We start from the raw sequence: 24,279 nt of genomic DNA on the forward strand, positions 1-24,279 counted from the left end.
TAGAGAAATTGTTGATTTATTTCACGAAGACGAGACCTTGGCAATCACAATACACATTTCAAAGTTAAGATTGAACGAACAATATATATGATCCGTTCCGGTAGCAGGCCTCGAAAGATTTGGGTTTGGGGGGGGGGGGGGGGGGGGGGGAAGGTCACGATACAGAAGCATCAAGAAACATTGGGGCACAGCCTGTCATTTTCTTTTTATAAAAGTATTAGATGGTGGGGGCAGGGGGGGGGGAGGTCACGATACAGAAGCACCAAGAAACATTGGGGCACAGCCTGTCATTTTCTTTTTTTAAAAGTATTAGATGGTGGGGGCAGGGGGGGGGGGGGGGGAGGTCACGATACAGAAGCACCAAGAAACATTGGGGCACAGCCTGTCATTTTCTTTTTTTAAAAGTATTAGATGGTGGGGGCAGGGGGTGGGGGTGGGGGGGCGTGTTCCCAGTGCGCCAGGTCCCTGCGTCGACACATATATAAATTATAACAAAGAGAGTCAACATTGTAATAAATTCACAATAAAAACTCAAGAAATTCACGTTCGCTGTTTAAAGTTATCGTTTTAAATAGGGCATATAGCCACTACCATAATTAAATGCCCCATATTGGCATCGTCGTTGCCATTTCCCGCCGACCCGATAATAACCTGGAATGGAGTGGGCCCTGGGAACGAGAGACGTTTTTGGTGGCGTTGGATGGAAAAGATTAGTTAGCTCGATAGTGCGCACTTTCCATGTTTTGTAATTTTGGCCTATTTTAAGTTTCAAGGCATTATGCTTCTTTAAGTGTCAAATCAGTTGGCTGGGTTTGCTTCCTGTGTATGATGCGGCAACTTGTTATTTTCCTACAATAGAAACTGCTGTGGTTTTCTGACAACTTAGAAATCGTGACACTAAAGCCCCGTTCAAACCTGGTAAGCACCTGCCAGCATTGCTGGCATTGACTGACTATAAGACAAAGGAAATGTCAAACTGGGAAATGTACTTTCTGGCATTTCCTTTGTCTTGCGGTCAGCCGAGCAAGAATTCGCCAGCAATGCTGGCCGGTGCTGGCGCAGTTTGCACAGGGCTTAATTTAGAGCTGTCCAAGCGTTCGTGTTGCGTGGCTGCGTGTTTTATTATTTATTGTTTTAGAATAAATGCAAAAGAGTTGTTTGATGTGCAATGGAAACCCCGATACCTCTAAGAGCGGCTACTAAGCAGACAGCGCAAGGGGGCAAATCAGAATTTTGAGGCGGGGGGGGGGGGGGGGGGGGGGGGGTCAACCGACCAAAAAGGAGGGGTAAATTTGTGAATTTAGCTCCCATATATATTAATTTCGGTCAGAATGGGGGACCCCCTTTTACACTGCCTGGATCCGCCACTGTAGCTTTGCAAAGAACGTTGCCTCCCTAGGTTTGCAAATATTGGCCTGGGGATATATCGTATACACCAATTTCAAAGAAGGTTGTCTCAGCGCGAACGACGAATGGCTGTGGTCTGGTTACGTTTGGGGTGTGGCTGTTACACAGAAACAGAATAGAGTCCAACTCGTCTTCATGGCAGCCCTTTTTTAAAAAAGGCCTGAAGAACACTTGTGTTTATTTCCACAGGAATTCACGCTTGCTCGCGTGAGAGGAATCTAGCATTAGAGGAGAGAAGCAAGTCATGGCTGGTCACCCTGTGCTTTCTTTCTAGCTATTCTACGCGCATGCGCAGCATCACTACTGCCATCTTGTGTCGGACGGGAAGAAGTTAGGATTTTCTCTGATTTTTTATGTTGTTTCCATTATGATAAACAGCCTCTTTATTATAAACAACACAGGGTATGTATACAACAAATATACAATTTTATCATTTTATTCCTTGGTTGAATTCTCGTTTTATGACATTAAAATATGTCCTATTCTTCGGCATTTTGTACTAATGATTTTTACCTCAGGGACATCTTTGTGGAAAAGCACTGGAAGAGTGTTATTAATAGATCTATTTGTGATCATTTCTTCGAGGCACAAAGCAAGGTAGGCGATCAACAGGCTAGTTGTATAAAAATTAAGTAAGTTACTAAATGATAATGTTTTAGTAAGAATAATAAAGGAACCAACAATTGATTTTAAACAGTCATATGATGTGATCATTTTGATTTTACTTAATAAAATTCTATTCAGCGATGGGTAAAATATTTTTAGTAAAGAATATTTTCAGGGATATTTCATTTCTGTCCTGTCATTTCTGTATCTACTGTCAATATTTTCAAAATCAAATATTAAATCTAATGTAATCAAATCCAAACAGTTATTACAATCCAATTGGAATAAAAAGAATATTTAACCAACTTTTTTCCTCTAGTAGAGAAAGAGAAAACAATATGCAGTACATAATGGACATCCATACAGTGAATACTAGACGTTCCAACCAAAGACCAGTTTTGTCCATTGACTAGTTCATCTATAGACTATAGCAAAACCAGTTCGTCTTGTTTCCAGAGGTTGCATTAAAAACTCACCTCGATCTTGATGGCAAATTTAAGCTAGATAAAAGGGTTTCTTTATCATGGGGGTGTGTTTGCTGAGAAAGTTTGATAGCAAGAAACCAACATAGTTCAGTTTAGTTTAGTTTAGTTTAGAACCAAGACAAATGCTTGATTGCAACTCTGGTAAATGGTTGAAACGTCTGGAAACCCATACAATCATAATTACTATAGATAAAGTAACAATAGGGGACTTGCACTAAGAGATCACGTTACTGTTTGGTGGGCAAACTAGCACACGCTCAGGCTTTTAGTGGCATAAACGGCAAAAAAAGTAACTTATTCAGCCCTTACAATAAAGGCAGATTTTTTTTTAGAAAGGGTTTTTGTTTCATTTAAAGATTTTGTTTTTTCGTTGTTCTCAGGTTTAACGGGTGCAATCATTTCTGATTTTTATTTTTATTTTTTTGTTTTGAATTTGCCACCCAGAAAGGTCATGTGATCTCTTAGCGCAAGACCCCTATTAGGTGGCTAAACACTCTTATGTCATATTGGATATGACACAGACAGAGTATCCCTGAGTAGAATACTGTGCACTTCATGCCAATGGAAACGTAGCTTTAGAGGGATACTGGTTTTGCCCCATTTCTAGTCATTTCTTGGGTAATTGTGCCAAGCTCTTTTCTAATACCCTGTTCTGTATAATGCTCTTGACCAACTTATCCCAAACCAGTTTTTTCAAGATATCATTTGTATTTCAGGCGTCGTCACCTGAAGATGTCCCTCCCGTCATATCGACACCCCACTACTACCTCATTAGCATTTATAGAAATCACTTGTTCTTTGTTGGTGTCGTGCAATCTGAAGGTGTGTTCCAAGCCAAATCTTTTGTTTACAGTTAATTTCACAATACTTTTTCGCGGGTAGTTGGGAACTTGGTTGGGTTGTTGGGAACTAGTGTTGTCAAGGTGGCAACCCAAGTTCTCAACCTAAGTTCCCAACTTCAATTCTAAGGTTGGGCCTTTCGAAATGGAGAGAGATCCTTTTATGAAGAGGGCTAAACATGCCAACACATGTTCGCGAGACTATACTTAATAATGAATAAACATTTTTGTTCTATTTGATTGTTTGGAAGCAGTGCATGTGTAAAGCGACCAAAAATATAACAAAATTTACAGTGTTCATAGTCTAATTTCTATTACATCATCGATCTTGAATCTCTATTTTTCTAACTCATTTTGAAGGGTCCAACCTTAAAATCGAAGTTGGGAACTTTGGTTGCAAACTTGGGTGGCCAACTTGGCAACACTGTAACTGTAACTGTGTGTAACCACCACCACAATATCTGTTAAGAACAACAAATGATGGTTTGATTTTTCACTTACCCACTTACCAGAAGTAACAGTAATAACAAGTGTTACTGGGTGTGCAGTTGTGAAAAATACTTAAAAATCCAGTTCTACTGATTCCTTTCTACTTATATTTGTTATTTCCGTTTGAAGTGGGGTTCTTATTTTTACAAAAAATGTTTTATACTCGTTCTAAGTCACAGGCTCAGTTAGAAAAAAAATTGTTTTTGGCGGAGGTCAATCAAGCCGTTTTCATGGAGAATACAGAGATAAGTTAACCAAACTCTTACTCTAAAGTGACCATTTTATTTTTAGCATGGCAAAATGGTTATCAAATTTGTTTCAGTGGAGAACCTCTATCAGAGAGGGACCTCTATCGGAGACATAACGGAAATTTTTTTAGCGTGGGTGAGACATTTATTTACTAAGATAAACTGCAAAACACTATAAATCTACAAATTACTATAAATCTTTGGCTCATAATTCCATAACCACCAGAGCTATTTTTATTCATTCAGCCAATCCTTTTAAGGTACACTCCTTTTAAGATATCTTATTGAGCAGCACCGAGAGCTCTATCTTGGCAAGGTTTTGTTGACGAGCTTCAAACATTGGATCGAGCATTGACCTAACAAATATTTTCTATTCCAATACTGAGGTTAATATGCTACCCTAGGTAAATAAAGATTATTGTATTGCATTGTATTGAGCAGAAGTTATTTACATATAAGTGTTATTACATTTTTTGTCACCCCAAATCTCAATGTACACGTCTTCGTGATCTTAGGAATCTTCTCCCGCTTCGCCGAATTCTTTTAGCCTACTTGCAAACATGTTTGTACCAGAATTCTGGACTTCCCGGTGCAAGGGATAGTGTTCGGTGGTGATTCCGTTGAAAGCCAACACTTCACTTTACTGGGAAGTAGTGTTGTCAGGTTTCTATAGAAACGGTTAATTGGCGTCAACCAAAAATGATTGTAAAACAAAGTTTTTTTATCTGATCTGTGCGTGTGACTGAGAAAGAGTATAAGTTGAACCCTGTTTAAAAACAGTGTTCTGTTATTTTTTTTTTCCTTGATCTGCAAATCTAGCCTTTCCCTATTTGTGTATATTCATGGATTTGACCTGTAATCTGTTTTTTCTCTGTCTCAGTTCCTCCGCTATTCGTGATAGAGTTCCTTCATAGAGCTGTGGATATCTTCCAAGACTATTTCAATGAATGCACAGAAACATCTATCAAAGAGCATATTGTTGTTGTGTATGAGGTACCGTAAATTCTGTCCATTTTCTTATACTGTTATCATTTAAATCACTGCACTGCCTTCATATACATAAGGACAGCAAATTGTCAGATAGGGATTCTGCAAAATATTGTTTAGTAAATCAATCATGCTATATCTGCCAAAGGGTACCATATACTGCAGTCTTTCATTCTCCAAAAGCAGCTGTTTTATAAATCAGATGATTCTACTCAACTGCATATTCTACTTGTGGTTCATGCTGGAAGTTTCTTTGAGGATGGGACTGATGATTTAGAGTGGATGTTCTGTTTAATAGCACAGATTCTAATACAAAATATTCTTTTTGTCTCTTGCCGGTTGAGGTTTCGTTGGCCCACCTGAAGTCAACTAGTGCAATAGCTGCTTTAGACATAAGCATGCGCTATAAAAGGGACTTGCCTTAGGCAAGATGTCATTTTTTATTTGACTTCACTGAATGCAGAGGTCCAAAGAGAAAAGCCAGAAAGCGTTATGAGAGTTCAAAATTGGCCGAAAACACACCATTGAAGTAAACAAAGTCTATTTATTAGCCTTTTGTTCTAATAAAACGAAAAACAAGGGAGGATTAGAAAGGTTTTGAAGTTATGGATTTTGCAAATTTGTAGTTTGTCTGTGCACATGCCTCAATGATGCCATTTTTTAAATGAGCGCAAGCTCTGTTTTTGAAATTTGTTTTTCAATTCAACCGAGCGCACTCTGTGTTTGATTTCTCATTGACTAATTTTGGCCCTGTTGTTTTAGAAAATGGTTTTCAAACACTTCCCCAAATATGCCTAATAGTTCTTTAACATTCTTCAGTACTTTAAAGTCATCATAATTAAGGATGTTATGCAGTACTTTTTGCTATGTTTTCCTCTGGCAGTTACAGAGGTTGGCACTGACCTCTGTAGAGCTTGCAATAAAAGGGGGCCGGGCTATCCCTTTTATAGTGCTTATTCGTGTTTAAGATTTTGTTTATATTTTACAGTTGCTAGAGGAGATGCTTGATAATGGTTTCCCGCTAGCTACTGAGCCTAACGTCCTGAAGGAGCTGATCCGCCCACCGAGCATAGTACGACAAGTGGTGAACACAGTCACGGGATCTTCCCAGTGAGACATTTATGCTTCATGTGTACCCCATGACTTTTGGCTCCATCTACTCAGTGACAAATAGCATACATGGATGGAGTAATATCCCCTCCACTCATCTAAACTCCTAGGGGTTTGGGTAGATATTTTATAAATCTCATAGGGGTTTTATGCAATGATTAGCACTGTCCATTGGTTGGGTGTCATGAGTGGGCGGCACCTTAATTTTAGATGCCTAGCAAGGGGTGTCTCAGGCTAAAGATACCTTCCTAAGCTGTCAGAAACTGTTGTTTTGCTATGTTTTAAAGTCCCATTAATCAAGAAGGGGACCCTTATTCCAAAATTCGAGGTTGAGGTGGGTGGCTATTTAAAATTGGTTACTTACCGTATTAGAATCCTATGGAATTTTTAAAGGAATACATCATGTCTCTTTGCCTCTTAGGGAATGCTGTCCCCATATCTCACATCTGAGTGAATTTTATGTGTCCTGACCAATTAATGTCATTAATGGTTTGTGACTCCATGTCTAGCTGCTATACATTTGTATATTGCTCATTGATATGTTTTGTATGTAGTGTGAGTACACATCTCCCTACTGGACAGCTTTCAAATGTTCCATGGAGGAGGACAGGAGTTAAATACACAAATAATGAGGTAGGGAGACAAACACACACATAATGAGGTAGGGAGTCAAATACACAAATAATGAGGTAGGGAGTCAAATACAAAAAATAATGTGGTAGGGAGTCAAATACACAAATAATGAGGTAGGGAGTCAAATACACAAATAATCAGGTAGGGAGACAAATACAAAAATAATGAGGTAGGGAGTCAAATACACAAATAATGAGGTAGGGAGACAAATACACAAATAATGTGGTAGGGAGTCGAATACACAAATAATGTGGTAGGGAGTCGAATACACAAATAATGTGGTAGGGAGTCAAAAACACAAATAATGTGGTAGGGAGTCGAATACACAAATAATGTGGTAGGGAGTCGAATACACAAATAATGTGGTAGGGAGTCAAAAACACAAATAATGAGGTAGGGAGTCAAATACAAAAATAATGAGGTAGGGGGTCAAATACACAAATAATCAGGTAGGGAGACAAATACACAAATAATCAGGTAGGGAGTCAAATACACAAATAATGAGGTAGGGAGTCAAATACACAAATAATGAGGTAGGGAGTCAAATACAAAAAATAATGTGGTAGGGAGTCAAATACACAAATAATGAGGTAGGGAGTCAAATACACAAATAATCAGGTAGGGAGACAAATACAAAAATAATGAGGTAGGGAGTCAAATACACAAATAATGAGGTAGGGAGACAAATACACAAATAATGTGGTAGGGAGTCGAATACACAAATAATGTGGTAGGGAGTCAAATACACAAATAATGAGGTAGGGAGTCAAATACACAAATAATGAGGTAGGGAGTCAAATACACAAATAATGAGGTAGGGAGACAAATACACAAATAATCAGAAAGGGAGACGAATACACAAAAAATGTGGTAGGGAGTAAAATACACAAATAATGAGGTAGGGAGACAAATACACAAATAATCAGGAAGGGAGTCAAATACAAAAATAATCAGGTAGGGAGACAAATACACAAATAATGAGGTAGGGAGTCAAATACACAAATAATGAGGTAGGGAGTCAAATACACAAATAATGAGGTAGGGAGTCAAATACACAAATAATGAGGTAGGGAGTCAATACACAAATAATGAGGTAGGGAGTCAAATACACAAATAATGAGGTAGGGAGTCAAATACACAAATAATGAGGTAGGGAGTCAAATACACAAATAATGAGGTATGGAGTCAAATACACAAATAATGAGGTAGGGAGACAAATACACAAATAATGAGGTAGGGAGTCAAATACACAAATAATCAGGTAGGGAGTCAAATACACAAATAATGAGGTATGGAGTCAAATACACAAATAATGCATTATTATGCTTTCTCCCTTTACTGCTATTGACACATACATTTTAGTTCCAAAGAGACCAATTTTTCTGTGGCTGAAAGTATGGTACCTCTCACTACTAATTGTTGCAGATTAGGCAGAATGTACATTCTATACTACTATATAAGCCTTTCATCTGTCAGGCTAGTGTTTTTTATTTGCTGAGCAGTAGTATGATGTCATCGACCTGCTCTTCCTCTGAACTTTGAAGTTGGGGGCCATTAACAGAAAGACAGCAACATGAAAAACAAACATTTTTGGAGATAAATTTACCCAAGTAGTACCTTTAATGCTAGGGGGCAAAAAAAACAAAAACACAGGTGGTTCTGATAGTATACAGAAGCACGCTCGTAGAAAGATTTAGCAAATAACTTAACTTAAATACTACAATCAGTGACTTAAGGCCCTGTCACACGTAGACTTTTCGGCTGCAACTTGTCTCGCAAAAAAAATTGTTGCAGGTCGCACGCACGCTGTCACACGTGAAGTTTTTCCTGCGACTTGAAACAATTTGTTGCTTTGAGAAATGCAAAACAAGTTGCAAAGGGGGTGTCACATGCAAAAAAATGCTTCTGTGACCTGCAACAGTTTTTTTGCGAGACAGGTCACAAAAAAAGAAACGTACGTGTGACAGGGTCTTTACAGCACTACTAGACTGGATTCTTTATCTATTATCTATGTTTTTGATTTCAGATTTATTTTGATGTCATTGAAGAAATTGATTGTATCATCGATAGACATGTAAGTTTGTTACAATACTGCATCTTCCACATAAAAAGGAATGGATAACTCATCCATTGCTAAATGATAAATGTATTAAATACTAAATTCTAACCTTTATAGGGTGGGGAACAGTGAATCTTGATCACCACATTCATAGTCCACAGAAGAAACAGTTTAATAACGATTTACTGATGTATTGTACTGGAAAAATATTTTAATATGCTCTTTTAGTTTCTTGAAGTTTTGTTAAGAAATGGATTCTTATTTTAGAAAAAGAAAATCTAATGAAAGATACTGTTTAATAGCTGAATTATCTTATTTCTTTTCTCTATATCAACAATAGTTGCACTTACTATACATAATTTAATTTGATTTGAACTGAATTTGCCATCTCCCTTTTTGCAAACATGTTTCTTGCTTAACACTGCTAAACTAACTGTACTCTCTTGATATCTGGATAAGCATTTGTTATTTATTTTCAAAGCTTTTCTCAATTTCCTAACACTTAAATAAGGTTTTTATTTATGCGTATAAAGAGAGTATAATTGAAAAATTTTAGGCCAACAGGCTCTTAAAATTTAAGTGATTTCTCTCTGATGACTGTTGTACTTCATGCAATGTAAAAACAAGCATATCATACTGTACTCAGGGCTTCTGGAATTATGCGGGGAAAAACTCAAAATTACACAGGATTCTTGGCTAAACTACGCGCTAAATTACGTGGAAAATCAATCATTACGCGCTAAATTACGCTGGATTTTGCAATACATTTTTCTTTAAAAATCAAAATTTTGCGGGATTCTTTACTGAATTACGCGCTAAATTACACGGAATATCAACTGTTATGCCCAAACAACATTTTGTACCGAAGGAAAGCACGAAATAACTTCAAAAGGTTAGTTTTTTGCGTGAAAATATCTTAGACGAGTTTTCATTGGCTCCTAACCACCAGCCAATTAAAAAAAGTATTTTATTATTGGTCCTAGGCCTTCGTGGTTTAGCATAGAACGCCTAGCCATTTTATTTGTTTTTTCGGAAATTCAGTTCGAAATATCGCACTCTTACGAAGAATATCTCTCTTTTTTCACGAGAAATAGAGATAACAACCCTAAAAGAACACATCAGCTGTGCAATTAAATGTTTTTTTTTTTCAAAATTTAGCCAAATTACGCGGGATTACTCGGAAATTTGTGGATTACGCGGAAAAAGCAAAATTATGCGCTTCCGCACAAGCGCGTAATTCCAGAAGCCCTGTGTACTTTATGAGGATTTTTATATATAATCTCACCTGACCTGGAGTGAACTTAATTTTTGTCTCAGGGCTCAGTAGTCTTCACAGAAATACATGGTGTGGTAAGTACAGTGATCTTTAGACCCCTCCCACGGATGTGCCCCACCCAGACCCCTCTGTCTGATGTGCCCCACCCAGACCCCTCTGTCTGATGTGCCCCACCCAGACCCCTCCCACTGATGTGCCCCACCCAGACCCCTCTGTCTGATGTGCCCCACCCAGACCCCTCCATCTGATGTGCCCCACCCAGACCCCTCCCTCTGATGTGCCCCACCCAGACCCCTCCCTCTGATGTGCCCCACGCAGACCCCTCCCACTGATGTGCCCCACGCAGACCCTTCCCTCTGATGTGCCCCACCCAGACCCCTCTGTCTGATGTGCCCCACCCAGACCCCTCCCTCTGATGTGCCCCACCCAGACCCCTCCCACTGATGTGCCCCACCCAGACCCCTCCCACTGATGTGCCCCACCCAGACCCCTCCCACTGATGTGCCCCACCCAGACCCCTCCCACTGATGTGCCCCACCCAGACCCCTCCCACTGATGTGCCCCACCCAGACCCCTCCCACTGATGTGCCCCACGCAGACCCCTCCCACTGATGTGCCCCACGCAGACCCCTCCCACTGATGTGCCCCACACAGACCCCTCTGTCTGATGTGCCGCACCCAGACCCCTCCATCTGATGTGCCCCACCCAGACCCCTCCCTCTGATGTGCCCCACCCAGACCCCTCCCACTGATGTGCCCCACCCAGACCCCTCTGTCTGATGTGCCCCACCCAGACCCCTCTGTCTGATGTGCCCCACCCAGACCCCTCCCACTGATGTGCCCCACCCAGACCCCTCCCTCTGATGTGCCCCACCCAGACCCCTCCCACTGATGTGCCCCACCCAGACCCCTCCCACTGATGTGCCCCATCCAGACCCCTCCCTCTGATGTGCCCCACCCAGACCCCTCTGTCTGATGTGCCGCACCCAGACCCCTCCCACTGATGTGCCCCACACAGACCCCTCCCACTGATGTGCCCCACCCAGACCCCTCCCTCTGATGTGCCCCACGCAGACCCCTCCCACTGATGTGCCCCACCCAGACCCCTCCCACTGATGTGCCCCACCCAGACCCCTCCCACTGATGTGCCCCACCCAGACCCCTCCCACTGATGTGCCCCACCCAGACCCCTCCCACTGATGTGCCCCACGCAGACCCCTCCCACTTATGTGCCCCAAGCAGACCCCTCCCTCTGATGTGCCCCAAGCAGACCCCTCCCACTGATGTGCCCCACCCAGACCCCTCCCACTGATGTGCCCCACCCAGACCCCTCCCTCTGATGTGCCCCAAGCAGACCCCTCCCACTGATGTGCCCCACGCAGACCCCTCCCACTTATGTGCCTCAAGCAGACCCCTCCCTCTGATGTGCCCCAAGCAGACCCCTCCCACTGATGTGCCCCACCCAGACCCCTCCCACTGATGTGCCCCACCCAGACCCCTCCCTCTGATGTGCCCCAAGCAGACCCCTCCCTCTGATGTGCCCCAAGCAGACCCCTCCCTCTGATGTGCCCCAAGCAGACCCCTCCCACTGATGTGCCCCACGCAGACCCCTCCCACTTATGTGCCCCAAGCAGACCCCTCCCTCTGATGTGCCCCAAGCAGACCCCTCCCACTGATGTGCCCCACCCAGACCCCTCCCACTGATGTGCCCCACCCAGACCCCTCCCTCTGATGTGCCCCAAGCAGACCCCTCCCTCTGATGTGCCCCATCCAGACCCCTCCCACTGATGTGCCCCACCCAGACCCCTCCCTCTGATGTGCCCCACCCAGACCCCTCCCACTTATGTGCCCCAAGCAGACCCCTCCCTCTGATGTGCCCCAAGCAGACCCCTCCCTCTGATGTGCCCCACCCAGACCCCCCCTCTGATGTGCCCCACCCAGACCCCTCCCTCTGATGTGCCCCACCCAGACCCCTCCCACTTATGTGCCCCAAGCAGACCCCTCCCTCTGTTGTGCCCCACCCAAACCCTTATCTCCCGCTTGGCCCGCTTGGACCCCCTAATCGCTAATGTGATAGAAATGATTTCTCATTAGCTCACTTTGCCATTGTTTCCCCTCTAGATTGATAGCTGTTGTAAATTGTCAGGAATGCCAGGTTTGTACAATATTCAATATTAAATGGTGCCCTTTATACATATAGCCCTCTCTCATAGCTGTCAAAGACGGACTTGAAGATATTTGCTGTCCCCAACCTGCCCAGCTCCAAGTAACTTATTCAAGTAAACAATACTGATTTCTTTTGCAGACCTTACCATGTCGTTTATCAACCCAAGGCTTCTTGATGACCCAAGTTTCCATCCATGTGTGCGATTTAAGAGATGGGAGGTATGACAGCCCAGGCAATGGTCTAAACATGTTATTAATACATAGTATTTAGAGGTATAGGAAAGACAGGCAAAACAGAAGTCAAAAGATTTCAAGGTAACGTTGTAATGGTTACAGTAGCTGCCTTCTGTATTGTTTGTTTTTCCTATTTTCTTTGCATGTTTTCTGTTTGAGTTTTTTTTTTCTTTTTTCATCAAAAAACATCCTTTCAGAAATCTGATACCAACATTATTTTTATACGTTTGTACAATTTTCTAGGGTACACTAAAGCTCTAGGATATTTCGAAATTAAATCAATAATGTTTGCGCCACTGTTGAAAAAAACATTTATTTAAAGGTGGAGAAATGCAAAGGAGTACATGTTAGGTGTCAGCTAACAGGGAAAATTTGTTCATTCGAGATGCAACTTTTAAAGACACCAAAATGAGAGCTCTAGATTTTGTTGAACTTTTCTTTTACAAAAATTTGGGTGAAATGTCAGTATACGTGGTATGTTTTGTTGTGTTATTTTGCCTGTCATAAAAGGATATGTTAGCAGACATGGTATATTTTGATGTATTATTGTACTTGTCATAAATAAGAGGGAATGTTAGCATGCAGACTGTTCATAGTTTTTTTTTTCCAGGCTGAAAGGCTTCTTTCTTTTGTACCACCTGATGGAAACTTCAGACTTCTGTCATATCATATCACAACTGGGTAAGGCAGTATGAGCTTTTATCTATGTGCACAACATTTTAATCCCCTGCTATACCTCTGAATAAAACTGTGTACAAAAATAGATTTAAAAAACTGGGTACAAATAGATTTATATGTCATGCTTCTGCCTTATTATTAAGATTGGGCACATGAACAATTTGGCGTCTGAATCAATGAAGCTTTGCCATGCTAGAACTAAGCTCAGCACAGCACTGGACATGGTTGTGCCAGTTGTGATGTACTTCCAAAGCACAGAACCTTTTCAATGTTAACCTTTTGTTTTTATAAATCAAATTCCATATTTGGTTTGATTTGTGGAACATAAACTCCAAGACAACTTTAACTGCTTGCAACCCATTGAGCTTACCTCATTTCAGGGGCGGATACAGGGGGGTGGATTGGGTGGATATCCACCTCCCTTTTTGAGTAAAAAAAATTGAAGTCTCTTTGTTTGAAGAAAATAAATGTCTGAGGGACGGGAGGTACTGTCCATTTTCCTTTGCCTGCTTGACTTTGCTGACGCGTCAAATCCAATTCAGCATGAAGTACTGTAAGATCTATGTAGTGACCTACCAAGAACCACTGGATCAGTTATGAGACGTCTATCCAGCAATCATTAACCCCCCATTTAGAAATCCTGGATCCGTCCCTGCATTTAGTGTAATGTCTGAATCAGTGTCAAGCTTAGATGTATTTGTGTTGATACAAATATAAAATTATACTCGGCACAGCATGGTTATGACATTAAATACTATTTACCTTCTACAGCACAGTGGCTATTCCAGTCTATGTAAAGCACCAAATCTCCTACTCTGAGGTATTGTTTATGTTGCTCTTTCCACTTTAAATACCTTTAGTAGAACATTTAACTCTGAGTAATCGTTGATGAGGATATCTCCACTTTAAACACCATTTGTACAACATCGTACTCTGAGGTATCATCAATGGTGATATCTCCACTTTAAACACCCTTTGTTACAACATTACATATATCTTCAATTGGGATATTTCCATTTAAAATACCATTTGAACAACATTGTACTCTGAGGTATCATCAATGATGATATTTCCACTTTAAATACCCTTTGTACAACATTACATATATCTTCAATTAGGATATTTCCACTTAAAATACCATTTGTACAACATTGTACTCTGAGGTATCATCAGTGGTGATATTTCCAATTTAAACACACTTTGTACAACATTACATATATCTTCAATTGGGATATTTCCACTTAAAATACCATTTTTACAACATTGTACTCTGAGGTATCATCAATGATGATATTTCCACTTTAAACACCCTTTGTACAACATTACATATATCTTCAATTAGGATATTTCCACTTAAAATACCATTTGTACAACATTGTACTCTGAGGTATCATCAATGGTGATATTTCCACTTTAAACACCCTTTGTACAAGATTATATCATCAATCAGGATATTTCCACTCAAAACACCCTTTTTACATATATCTGAGGTATCATTGCTGGTAATATTTCCTCCTTTATTTAACATCTTATTTTTGTTGTTTTGCCAGGGAGGCTCAGGTAGATTTGATTTAACAGTTGGACCAAAGCAGACGATGGGAAAGACTGTAAGTAGAGGTCAACCAATAAAGAGAATTAATAAAATAATTGATCTTGGAGTATTTTAAATACTGTATGTTTATGCCATTTCAACCTCTTCTAATACTCCAGATCTAAAGCAGTAAAAGTAAGCCTTATGTTCTGGACAAATATTAGCTGCCAAAAGGGGACAAGAGATCTGATGATTTTTGGGATGGCAAACTAGTGCATGCGTAGGCTTTTAGTGGCAAAATATCAGCAATAAAAAGCAACTCATTCGGCACTTACAAAAAAAGCCAGAGTTTTTTTTTCAGAAAAGTTCAAGTTACCTATAAAGAATTTATTTTTTTATCATTCTCTGGTGTGGCAGGCGCAAGCATATATGTGGTTATTTTTACTTGAATTTGTCACATGATGAAAGGTCACATGATCTTTTAGCGCAAGTCCCCTATTACTTGTCAATTCATTGTCAGTAAATTGCTTTTAATTTGATGCAGATTGAGAGTGTAGTGGTGAATGTTCCATTTCCCAAACAAGTTCTGAATGTAAATCTCACACCGTCAGGTAGGTTGACTAATTACAGACATGCAGAGTGGTAAAGAGCTTAACACCACCCGCAATGCATTGCTATTGTTTTCAAAATGCTCATCTCAAGAGTTTCACAATTTTAACCATGCTGTCATACAAAGTATTAAATAATTGAAAAAGAAACAGTTCTAATATTGAAACCTTTAATCTTGTTCCAAAAAAAGCTGTTATGGGTAGTGCTAGACAGCTCCCATTTGAGTATTTTTTTTTTAAAGTTGGAAATTCTTGTTTTCCAATATTTGTGGAACCCTGTGGAAGAGATGAGATGCTCCTGGTTGAATTATGCTCTACCAGCAAGCCACCCCTAATCCCTTCATGCTATAAATCATTTGCTTTGTTTTGTTGTTTTGTTTTGTGATGAGCGCATCTCTTCAAGCTGCACTATACACTCATCTGAATAGAAGGGACTTAAAATAACACTGGGGACACAATTGATTCCCTGGTAGTGACCACCCACAGTAACAGTGCTTACTAACAATACACACATGATTTGTTAGCTCTGTTGTGCCTTCCGCACCAGTATATTAGGTGGAAGTTATATACAAATACTTGATGTTTTTTTTAGTTGGTACCTATTCATTTGATCCTGTCAGAAAGGAGCTCAAATGGGAGGTGAGTAAAAAAAGTATCATTATTTACCGACCTACATAAACCATTTCTCAACTCCTTATTGCTGTCTCATTTTGTAGGTTGGAAAAATTATCCCACAAAAACTACCCACGCTTAAAGGAAGCGTAAGTTATATTGTCAATTACTGCAAGTATTCTGCATGCTTCATAGAAAACAAACAAAAAAAACTAAATTGTCGCACTCAAGAAGTTTTTCAGGGCAATTCTCGCTACCGTAGTCACAATAAGTTTTAAGAAAGTTAGCCAATCACAATGCGAGAAAGGTGCTATTTGATAGATAAGAATCGCACTAAGCCAATCAGCGTTGCAAATCTATGTGCTTTCGAAAAAACGTTCGTTTTTGGGGTTCAGGATCCCTGTGGCGCAAAAAATCGGGAGCTAGGGTAGCCACAGGATTCCCGAAACTGCGGGAACAGATTTCCGAGTTAAACCACTTGAGAGACGGCTAGATGGCTAGTGGACTGCTTGCTCAATAAATATAGATACCAAGAATATTAAAGATAGGTAAAGACTTACTTCAGAATAAACATAGATACCAAGAATATCAAAGATAGGTAAAGACTTACTTCAGAATAAACATAGATACCAAGAATATCAAAGATAGGTAAAGACTTACTTCAAAATAAATATAGATACCAAGAATATCAAAGATAGGTAAAGACTTACTTCAAAATAAATATAGATACCAAGAATATCAAAGATAGGTAAAGACTTACTTCAGAATAAATATAGATACCATGAATATCAAAGATAAGTAAAGACTTACTTCAGAATAAATATAGATACCAAGAATATCAAAGATAGGTAAAGACTTACTTCAGAATAAATATAGATACCACGAATATCAAAGATAAGTAAAGACTTACTTCAGAATAAATATAGATACCAAGAATATCAAAGATAGGTAAAGACTTACTTCGGAATAAATATAGATACCAAGAATATCAAAGATAGGTAAAGACTTACTTCAGAATAAATATAGATACCAAGAATATCAAAGATAGGTAAAGACTTACTTCAGAATAAACATAGATACCAAGAATATCAAAGATAGTTAAAGACTTACTTCAAAATAAATATAGATACCAAGAATATCAAAGATAGGTATAGACTTACTTCAAAATAAATATAGATACCAAGAATATCAAAGATAGGTAAAGACTTACTTCAGAATAAATAAAGATACCAAGAATATTAAAGATAGGTTCAGAATAAATATAGATACCAAAAATATTAAAGATAGGTAAAGACAAAATAAATATAGATACCAAGAATATCAAAGATAGGTAAAGAATTACTTCAGAATAAATATAGATACCAAGAATATCAAAGATAGGTAAAGACTTACTTCAGAATAAATATAGATACCAAGAATATCAAAGATAGGTAAAGACTTACTTCAGAACAAATATAGATACCAAGAATATTAAAGATAGGTAAAGACTTACTTCAGAATAAATATAGATACCAAGAATATTAAAGATAGGTAAAGACTTACTTCAGAACAAATATAGATACCAAAAATATTAAAGATAGGTAAAGACTTACTTCAGAATAAATATAGATACCAAGAATATCAAAGATAGGTAAAGACTTACTTCAGAATAAATATAGATACCAAGAATATCAAAGATAGGTAAAGACTTCAGAATAATTATAGATACCAAGAATGTAAAGACTTACTTCAGAATAACTGAAGAAATTGGATTCTGTAAGATGGGATACTCATAACAATAACCAAGCTTAGAGCATTGTGTGATTTAAAATAACAGTGTGACCAGAATAATGATGAACAGCGAAAATATGCACGGAGTTTCCAATCTGATAATCACTCGAAATGTTGAGACAGTGCATTTAATTAACTTTATTTCATATGGATTTACAAATTAACGTAAAAATAGTTCTCTAACTTCTTGGGAACGTTAACGTGCTGTAATTGTTAGTCTCGTGTTGATAATTTTCTAATTGTTGTTTAGATGTCCCTCCAAACTGGCGTTCCACCACCAGATGAATCCACTACAATATCTGTAAGTGTCAGAATCGAACTCACTTTCGCTCATGGCAGATGTTAACTTACAGTCATTTTACTGGATATATTGATATCACATTCACTTATTCGTGTTCTAGAAATGGATTATGAAAGGAATGTCTTTATACATTGTATTCAAAATAAGTGCATTTCGAAAGAGGTGTTTGATCAATGACATGGCAGTTAATAAAATAGAAAATAGGTTTGAGTAAAAGTAAAGCCTGCACCAAAACCTAAAAATACTGCATTTTCAATCAATTTCCTCCCGCTTGACCCAAGACTGCAATAATCTATTTATCTGAAAGATCCAACTCTTCTCCTGCCTATATATTCGTTGTTGCGCGACTTCGGCGAATCCAAAATCCTTGTCTCGTTTGGTTATAGCGCGTAGCCAATCGACCGTCTAAACCATTCGATGGCTTTCTTGTTGTCACTGCCGCTTCATAAACCATGGGGATTGATTGCTCACGGTGGTATGATTAACTATGCGCTATTCCAGACAAGAAATTATTTGAATTTTCGCCGGTCGCGCAACAACAAATTCGGCTATTAGTGCCAAGAGTAGATTTATATTGATTTGTGATATTGATAATAAATTATTAATTTTCATTTGTAATCCTAAAAGGAGTGTCACGGTATTGTCTTGTTTCCTTCACCTGCAGGTTGAGTTCAAGATCCCACAGCTCGCTTCTTCTGGCATCAAAGTCAGCAGACTTGACTTATATGGCGAGGTACTGTACATGCACGTTTAATTGCATACACAAGAGGGGCTTATTTCTATGGGCTTACAGTTGGAGTCGGTATCGCAGCTCAAATAAAGCAAATAAAACATTAAAAAGTGATTTGCACAAGCACATATTTTAATTGAATACACAAGAGCGAGTTATTTCTAAGGATTTATAGTTGGAGTGGGTATCGCAGCTAAAACAAAGCCAATGAAACATTAAAAAGTGATTTGTACAAGCACATTTAATTGCATACGCAAGAGAGAGTTATTTCTATGGGTTTATGGTTGGAGTGGGTATCGCAGTAAAATTATCAAACGAAGCAAACATTAAACGATGACTGAAATAAGGTGATAAAGCAGTTTTGATAGCGCCATATCACATTTCTAAGCATCGCGTACGTTCTGGGTGGACAGGGTCGGATCTAGGAGCTCCAAAAAGAGGGGGCGAAGCAAGGGTTTCAAGAAAGGGGGGTATTCAATGTTCTTCATTGGGTTTCCTTATATTTCTTGTTGTTTTTAAGCCAAATATCTGAAAATAGGGGGAGTCCAGGCCCACTCGGCCCACCCATAGACCCGCCCCTGGTTGACCCACGGTTAAAGCAATAAATACACACAGCATCTCACATAACAGCAAAAGATTCAGGTTACTAAAAGAATGGTGAATGTGTGAGAGATTTCTAATGGTGCAGTAACAAGGGATCTCCTTTTGAACTCTACCTTGACTCTAATTGAACTTAAAGAATGTCGATCACCCACTCCTTTGTTTTTTTTTTGTTTTTTTTTTTATCATTGAAAGTACAGCGTTTTATTTGCATGGAATCTTCAAAATAACAATTTACTAATAAAGTCTGATTTGGTATTGACGATATTGAAAAATATTGAAAAAACCTTAGTTACTTGCTTGAATTAGCCGATGAAAATTGATGTTTTCTCTGATTCCCCATTGAGCGGGAGCATAAAATGTCTTTTTTTTGTTTGTTTCCCTGATCCATCTTCGTTTCACTGATACAAGCATTTGGGCAGTTAGAGGGGAAATATATATATATATATATTTGCTGAGCGTTATCTTTTATTTTAAAAACATTTTGAAAATGCGATTCATTGACAATCTCCTTGAATTGTGCTTAAGGCACTTTTGTACTGTTCCCTTTGGTGTTTCGTTATTCTAACCTTCTAACTCGAGTTTGACTCCATCGAATAAATATGTAAAAACATTAAGACAAATTCAAACTGACTACCGAGCAATTTCCATCAATGGGTGACAAAAAGCTTGTCCCAGGAAATCTGTGTGTCTAGCAATATTCTTGATTTCTTTAGAAACGTTTTCCTTTGAAATGTCCTAAATGTAAGCTGTTGAAATTAATCTTTATTCCATCAGAAGTCACTGTTTACCTAAATCTTTTTACTTACAAATGTCAACTCTATGAGCATTTCTGACATGAGTTTCCAAAGCTCTACACCTCTTTTAAACAAGGTTGTACTCGGGAAATCCATGTGTCGTAACCCGCAGTGCTCCATGGGTTTCAAATAGATACGCAAATAAGCGTAACTAAAAAACAAAACAAGGTTTAGAAAGCTTTGGTATTATTGTTGGTAATGCACCTGTAAACGTTAACAAGGCTTTCAGAGACCAGGATCCAACTAATTATATGTTACCCATGAACCACTGCGGGTTATGATCCAAGTATCCTTAAGTGCATTCAAAAGAGGTGTATACCCTGAAACTATGTAAAATCATGTGGAAATTATCTTGGTACACGGTTTTTGGTTGTGGGCTGATCAAAGTTCTAATGAATTATTTCCAAATAATTTTAAACACTTTTATTTTATTCAGTACATGAACAGTCTTGTCATGGTTATTTTAATATCTGTGTTTTATATGATGTAATTTTCTTTAGTGTAATTTTGGTACTAATTCTGGTACTAATACGCTTTATATACTCTTGTTGTACTTCTTCTTTTAACACTCCCTGCCTTACATCTAAATATTTGAATAAAGTTGAAGCGTGATAGGGCGTGAAAGGATGCAAGGGCTCTAGGATAGTTTACTCCAAAGTGATGTCTAATGTCTTGTTAGTGTTGAATATAGACCCACCTCAAATATGGTTGCATTTGCCTTGTTTGTGCTACTCCAGCGAGCTCTGTCGCTCTGTCTGCTTCAAAGAATGACATGGCACTCCTGCCCCTGTAGAGGACTAATGGACAAATGTATCCCAAATACTTTGACAGATATTTAAGTTGAGTACTGAAAGTTATGGTTACCAAATGTGTACATTTTGCTGGTAAACACAACATTTATTGTTAGAAGTGTAAATTTGGCAGTGACCTAAATGACGCGAAATTTGATTTTTTCTAAAGAACCAACTTCACTTGGCCCAAACTCTCAGTATGTATTATTCTCATGCATCAAAATACTCCAGATGTATAGCTTATTATATAAGAAAGATTTTGTACTAATGCCGTGACTAATAATTGCTTTCTTGTAGTCCAGTTAATTCAGGCATAGGGGTCATGTAGCAGTGTCAAGAACTTAGGCGTGAAAGGGTTTAACGAATTTAAATGCGCTATGCAACCGCCGGCTTATGAAGGAGTAACTTGATCACCCAGTAGTGGGAAAAAAACTCACCCCTTGGGGTCCTGTTACTTATTTAACAGGCGGTAGTTAGACATCACTTTGGAGTGAAATTATCCTAGAGCCCTTGTTCAATGCGTTAAAAAGGTCTATGTTTACAATAACCTTCCGCGTCAGTGCATGTTTTATTCTTTTTAAACTTTGTGGGTTGTACTAACTGTATGTTGTTATTTTTGTTTTCTTCCAAACAAATGTGGGTGCTTACGGCAGACATCTTCTGGAAAAGTTAGTTGTATAACCACCTCTGTTTTTGAGGATTTTTTAAACATTTTTAAAATCTCCATTGCTTTTAAACTGGTATAGAATTTTCAGTCTAAAAGTAATATAAAAGTGGCCATATTCATACAAATAATTGGAGCTCATAGACTTGTTATCTTTATGCTCCGTTTTTTTGTGGGGGATGGGGGGGGATGGTACTTGGATATGTTAGTCAACCTCGCCCCAGGGTCTTCTGGGTAATTTCCAATGGACGCCATATTTGGAATTATCCAGACGAGTTTGGGGGCGAGGTAAGAGGAACGTCCGTTTTTTATTTTTATTTTTTTAAGCAAAAAGCTTTCCCTTTTTTTTGGGGGGGGGGGGGTGAAGATAATTTCATGGGTATTTTGGGGTTCAATTTTTTTTAATATGGGGATGAAACCTGTACGATTTCTGTAAAGAATTACAAATATTTTAATTATAAAATGCTCATCTCAATACCTAGTTTTTGGCTACAAGAATTCATGTGACTAAGACCAGAACTACGACCAAAATAACAACCTTTTGGCAATCGTCACCTCGAAAACCTAAACCCCTGAAAATTGTATAATACTACCCGAAAATATAAAATCTGCATCACCTTTCTAAGTAAGATGCAATATTTCACATAATATACCATTACTGTAGTTAAATTTAAATGCATTGTCCTAACTCAATACGTTAGAAGAACAGACTTATTGATAAAATAATGTCTCTAATTTGCTATCTATTATCTAAAATCCACCAGAAGTTACCTTGTCTTATTTTTTAGCAATAAGAATAGACAGGTATGTTTCTGCAGTTTTTAGTCAAGAAAACATGTTATGATTGAAGAGGGATGAGCTCAAAGTTATGTTTTAAAATTAAAATGAATCTTAAAATTTTACTGAAACTCCATAGAGTCATTGACTGAGTAGACGGTCGGATATCCGTACACCCTCGACTTGTGATATTTAGATAAGTGTCTTATTTCGGGCTCTTTTTAGTATTTGTGCACGCTTCTTGTTGCTTGAATCTTTTTTCTGTTAGTTTTTTTTTTTCCTAGACTAACTTTTTCGTTTCGTTGTTATTTCAGAAATACAAGCCATTCAAAGGAGTCAAGTACATTACCAAGGCGGGAAGATTCCAAGTCAGGACCTGATCTCACAACATAGGAAGAAATATTTTAATCTCAGATTAGATATTATAATTTCTGAATAAATGGAGCCCTAGAAAATAGCACAAGGTATTTGAACACAACTCCTTTTATTTGTTCTTAAAAAACATTATTATACATATACACTTATCAATAACAATAGCCGTGATTGAGATTTCTGGGGTACTTTAAGAAATATCGCATTGTGGAATATGCATGGACAACATTTGCAATGTTTCGTACGCTTTCAGTGGGGAAAGGCATCTTTATCAATATTGTATGTAACAAAGTTCTAAAGGAGTAAAAGAGGATGATTTGAATCTTTAACACAGCAAGTTACACTCATTGAAGGGTAGAGCAGCTTAGGTCTGTGCAGGAGCGAATAGGTTAACTATATTTTTCAAATCCAAAAGGATAGAAGTCTATCTATACCAACCTTTCCATATACCAATCATTTGTTTTCTACTGTGCTTAGTTGCTTTTAATTACATTTAAAGATTTTTGAAATTTCAAGGTGTGAAAGTGTGATTTCTTTCTGATGGACTATAACTGAAAAAAAAAACGTATTTCCATCCCATCTTATTTCACTACCCAATCTCATTGTTTGTGAGCATGACTTTAGTCTATTTTCCAGATAATTCTACTTAATATCACTGTTGGATTTGTTTAGATTTTTTACAATCCTGAGCGTTTATTGCTTGCCATATTATTATGAGCATACACTTATCACTTCATATGGCTTATTATATCTCCTATGGAAATTTGTGTGAAATGTGCAGAGTAGGGAAATAAATAAGATATATTTGATTTCTACTTTTGTGTCCTACAAGCCTGTACTGAAGGGGGGGGGGGGTGAATATTCTGGGCTACATTTCTCCCTACTCTAAAAGTGGACTTTTTGGTCCGTGCAACCCTCCCCTCCCATAGTTACATTCATAACCATCAGCCAGAACTGAAAACAAAGGCATGATAACTGTTTAGTAAAAAACTGGCATAAATGTAGCCTGCAATGGAATGCTGTCTGTAATGCAGGTGTTTACCCGGTGGACTAGGACATCATTCTCGGTTCGCGTTACGTTGGAGTTACTGAGGGTCAAAATACAGTGAATGCATTCAGTGAAACACAGGTAAATCGATGTGTGTTCGAATTAGCGAGGGCCCCACTCAAATGTGCATTTACGACGTGCGCACACAAGAGGGGGTTTTTCGGTATTGGTATTTTTTTGTAGAGATTGCGGTAAAAGAGCAAAAAAAAAACATGCGTTGATGCGTCGCTACCAGTAGTTGACCTCCAGAAAGAACTAAGGCCAATATCACTGACGCCTGTAGTTTCTAAAGTGGCTGAGGGTTTCGTCGTAGATGATTTTGCGAAGCCTGCAGTAATGAGCATTCTTGATGATAGTCAGTATGGTGCTATCCCACAATCATCAACTACGATGGCGCTGATCAACATGTTACATCACTGGTCGACAAGTACTGATGGGAATGGAGCCGCTGTGAGAACTCT

General features: G+C 38.7%; 1 protein-coding gene and 1 long non-coding RNA gene across 3 annotated transcripts; both read left to right on the forward strand.

The window, feature by feature from the left end:
* Positions 1–1,697: 1,697 nt before the first annotated feature.
* LOC5507212 (AP-3 complex subunit mu-1) lies at positions 1,698–23,585 on the forward strand. Of its 2 annotated transcripts, XM_032375745.2 has the most exons (20): positions 1,698–1,809; positions 1,926–2,004; positions 3,215–3,320; positions 4,955–5,067; positions 6,050–6,171; positions 6,726–6,804; positions 8,831–8,878; positions 10,181–10,213; positions 12,261–12,294; positions 12,445–12,524; positions 13,150–13,220; positions 13,989–14,037; positions 14,768–14,824; positions 15,293–15,359; positions 15,949–15,995; positions 16,073–16,117; positions 17,989–18,039; positions 18,704–18,772; positions 21,611–21,625; positions 22,713–23,585. In XM_032375745.2, exons 1-20 carry the CDS (start codon positions 1,775–1,777, stop codon positions 22,776–22,778), a joined length of 1,266 nt encoding a protein of 421 aa, XP_032231636.1. In that variant the 5' UTR covers positions 1,698–1,774; the 3' UTR covers positions 22,779–23,585. The 2 variants fall into 2 exon arrangements, with proteins under 2 accessions (XP_032231636.1, XP_032231637.1); XM_032375746.2 differs by lacking the exon at positions 21,611–21,625.
* On the forward strand, positions 16,124–17,792 carry LOC116614589. Its single transcript, XR_004294631.2, has 2 exons — positions 16,124–16,516; positions 16,567–17,792. It is a non-coding gene; the product is annotated as an uncharacterized LOC116614589 (long non-coding RNA).
* Positions 23,586–24,279: the final 694 nt, after the last annotated feature.

The sequence above is a fragment of the Nematostella vectensis genome, chromosome 8, assembly GCF_932526225.1.
Source record: "Nematostella vectensis chromosome 8, jaNemVect1.1, whole genome shotgun sequence".
Taxonomy (NCBI): Eukaryota; Metazoa; Cnidaria; class Anthozoa; order Actiniaria; family Edwardsiidae; genus Nematostella; species Nematostella vectensis.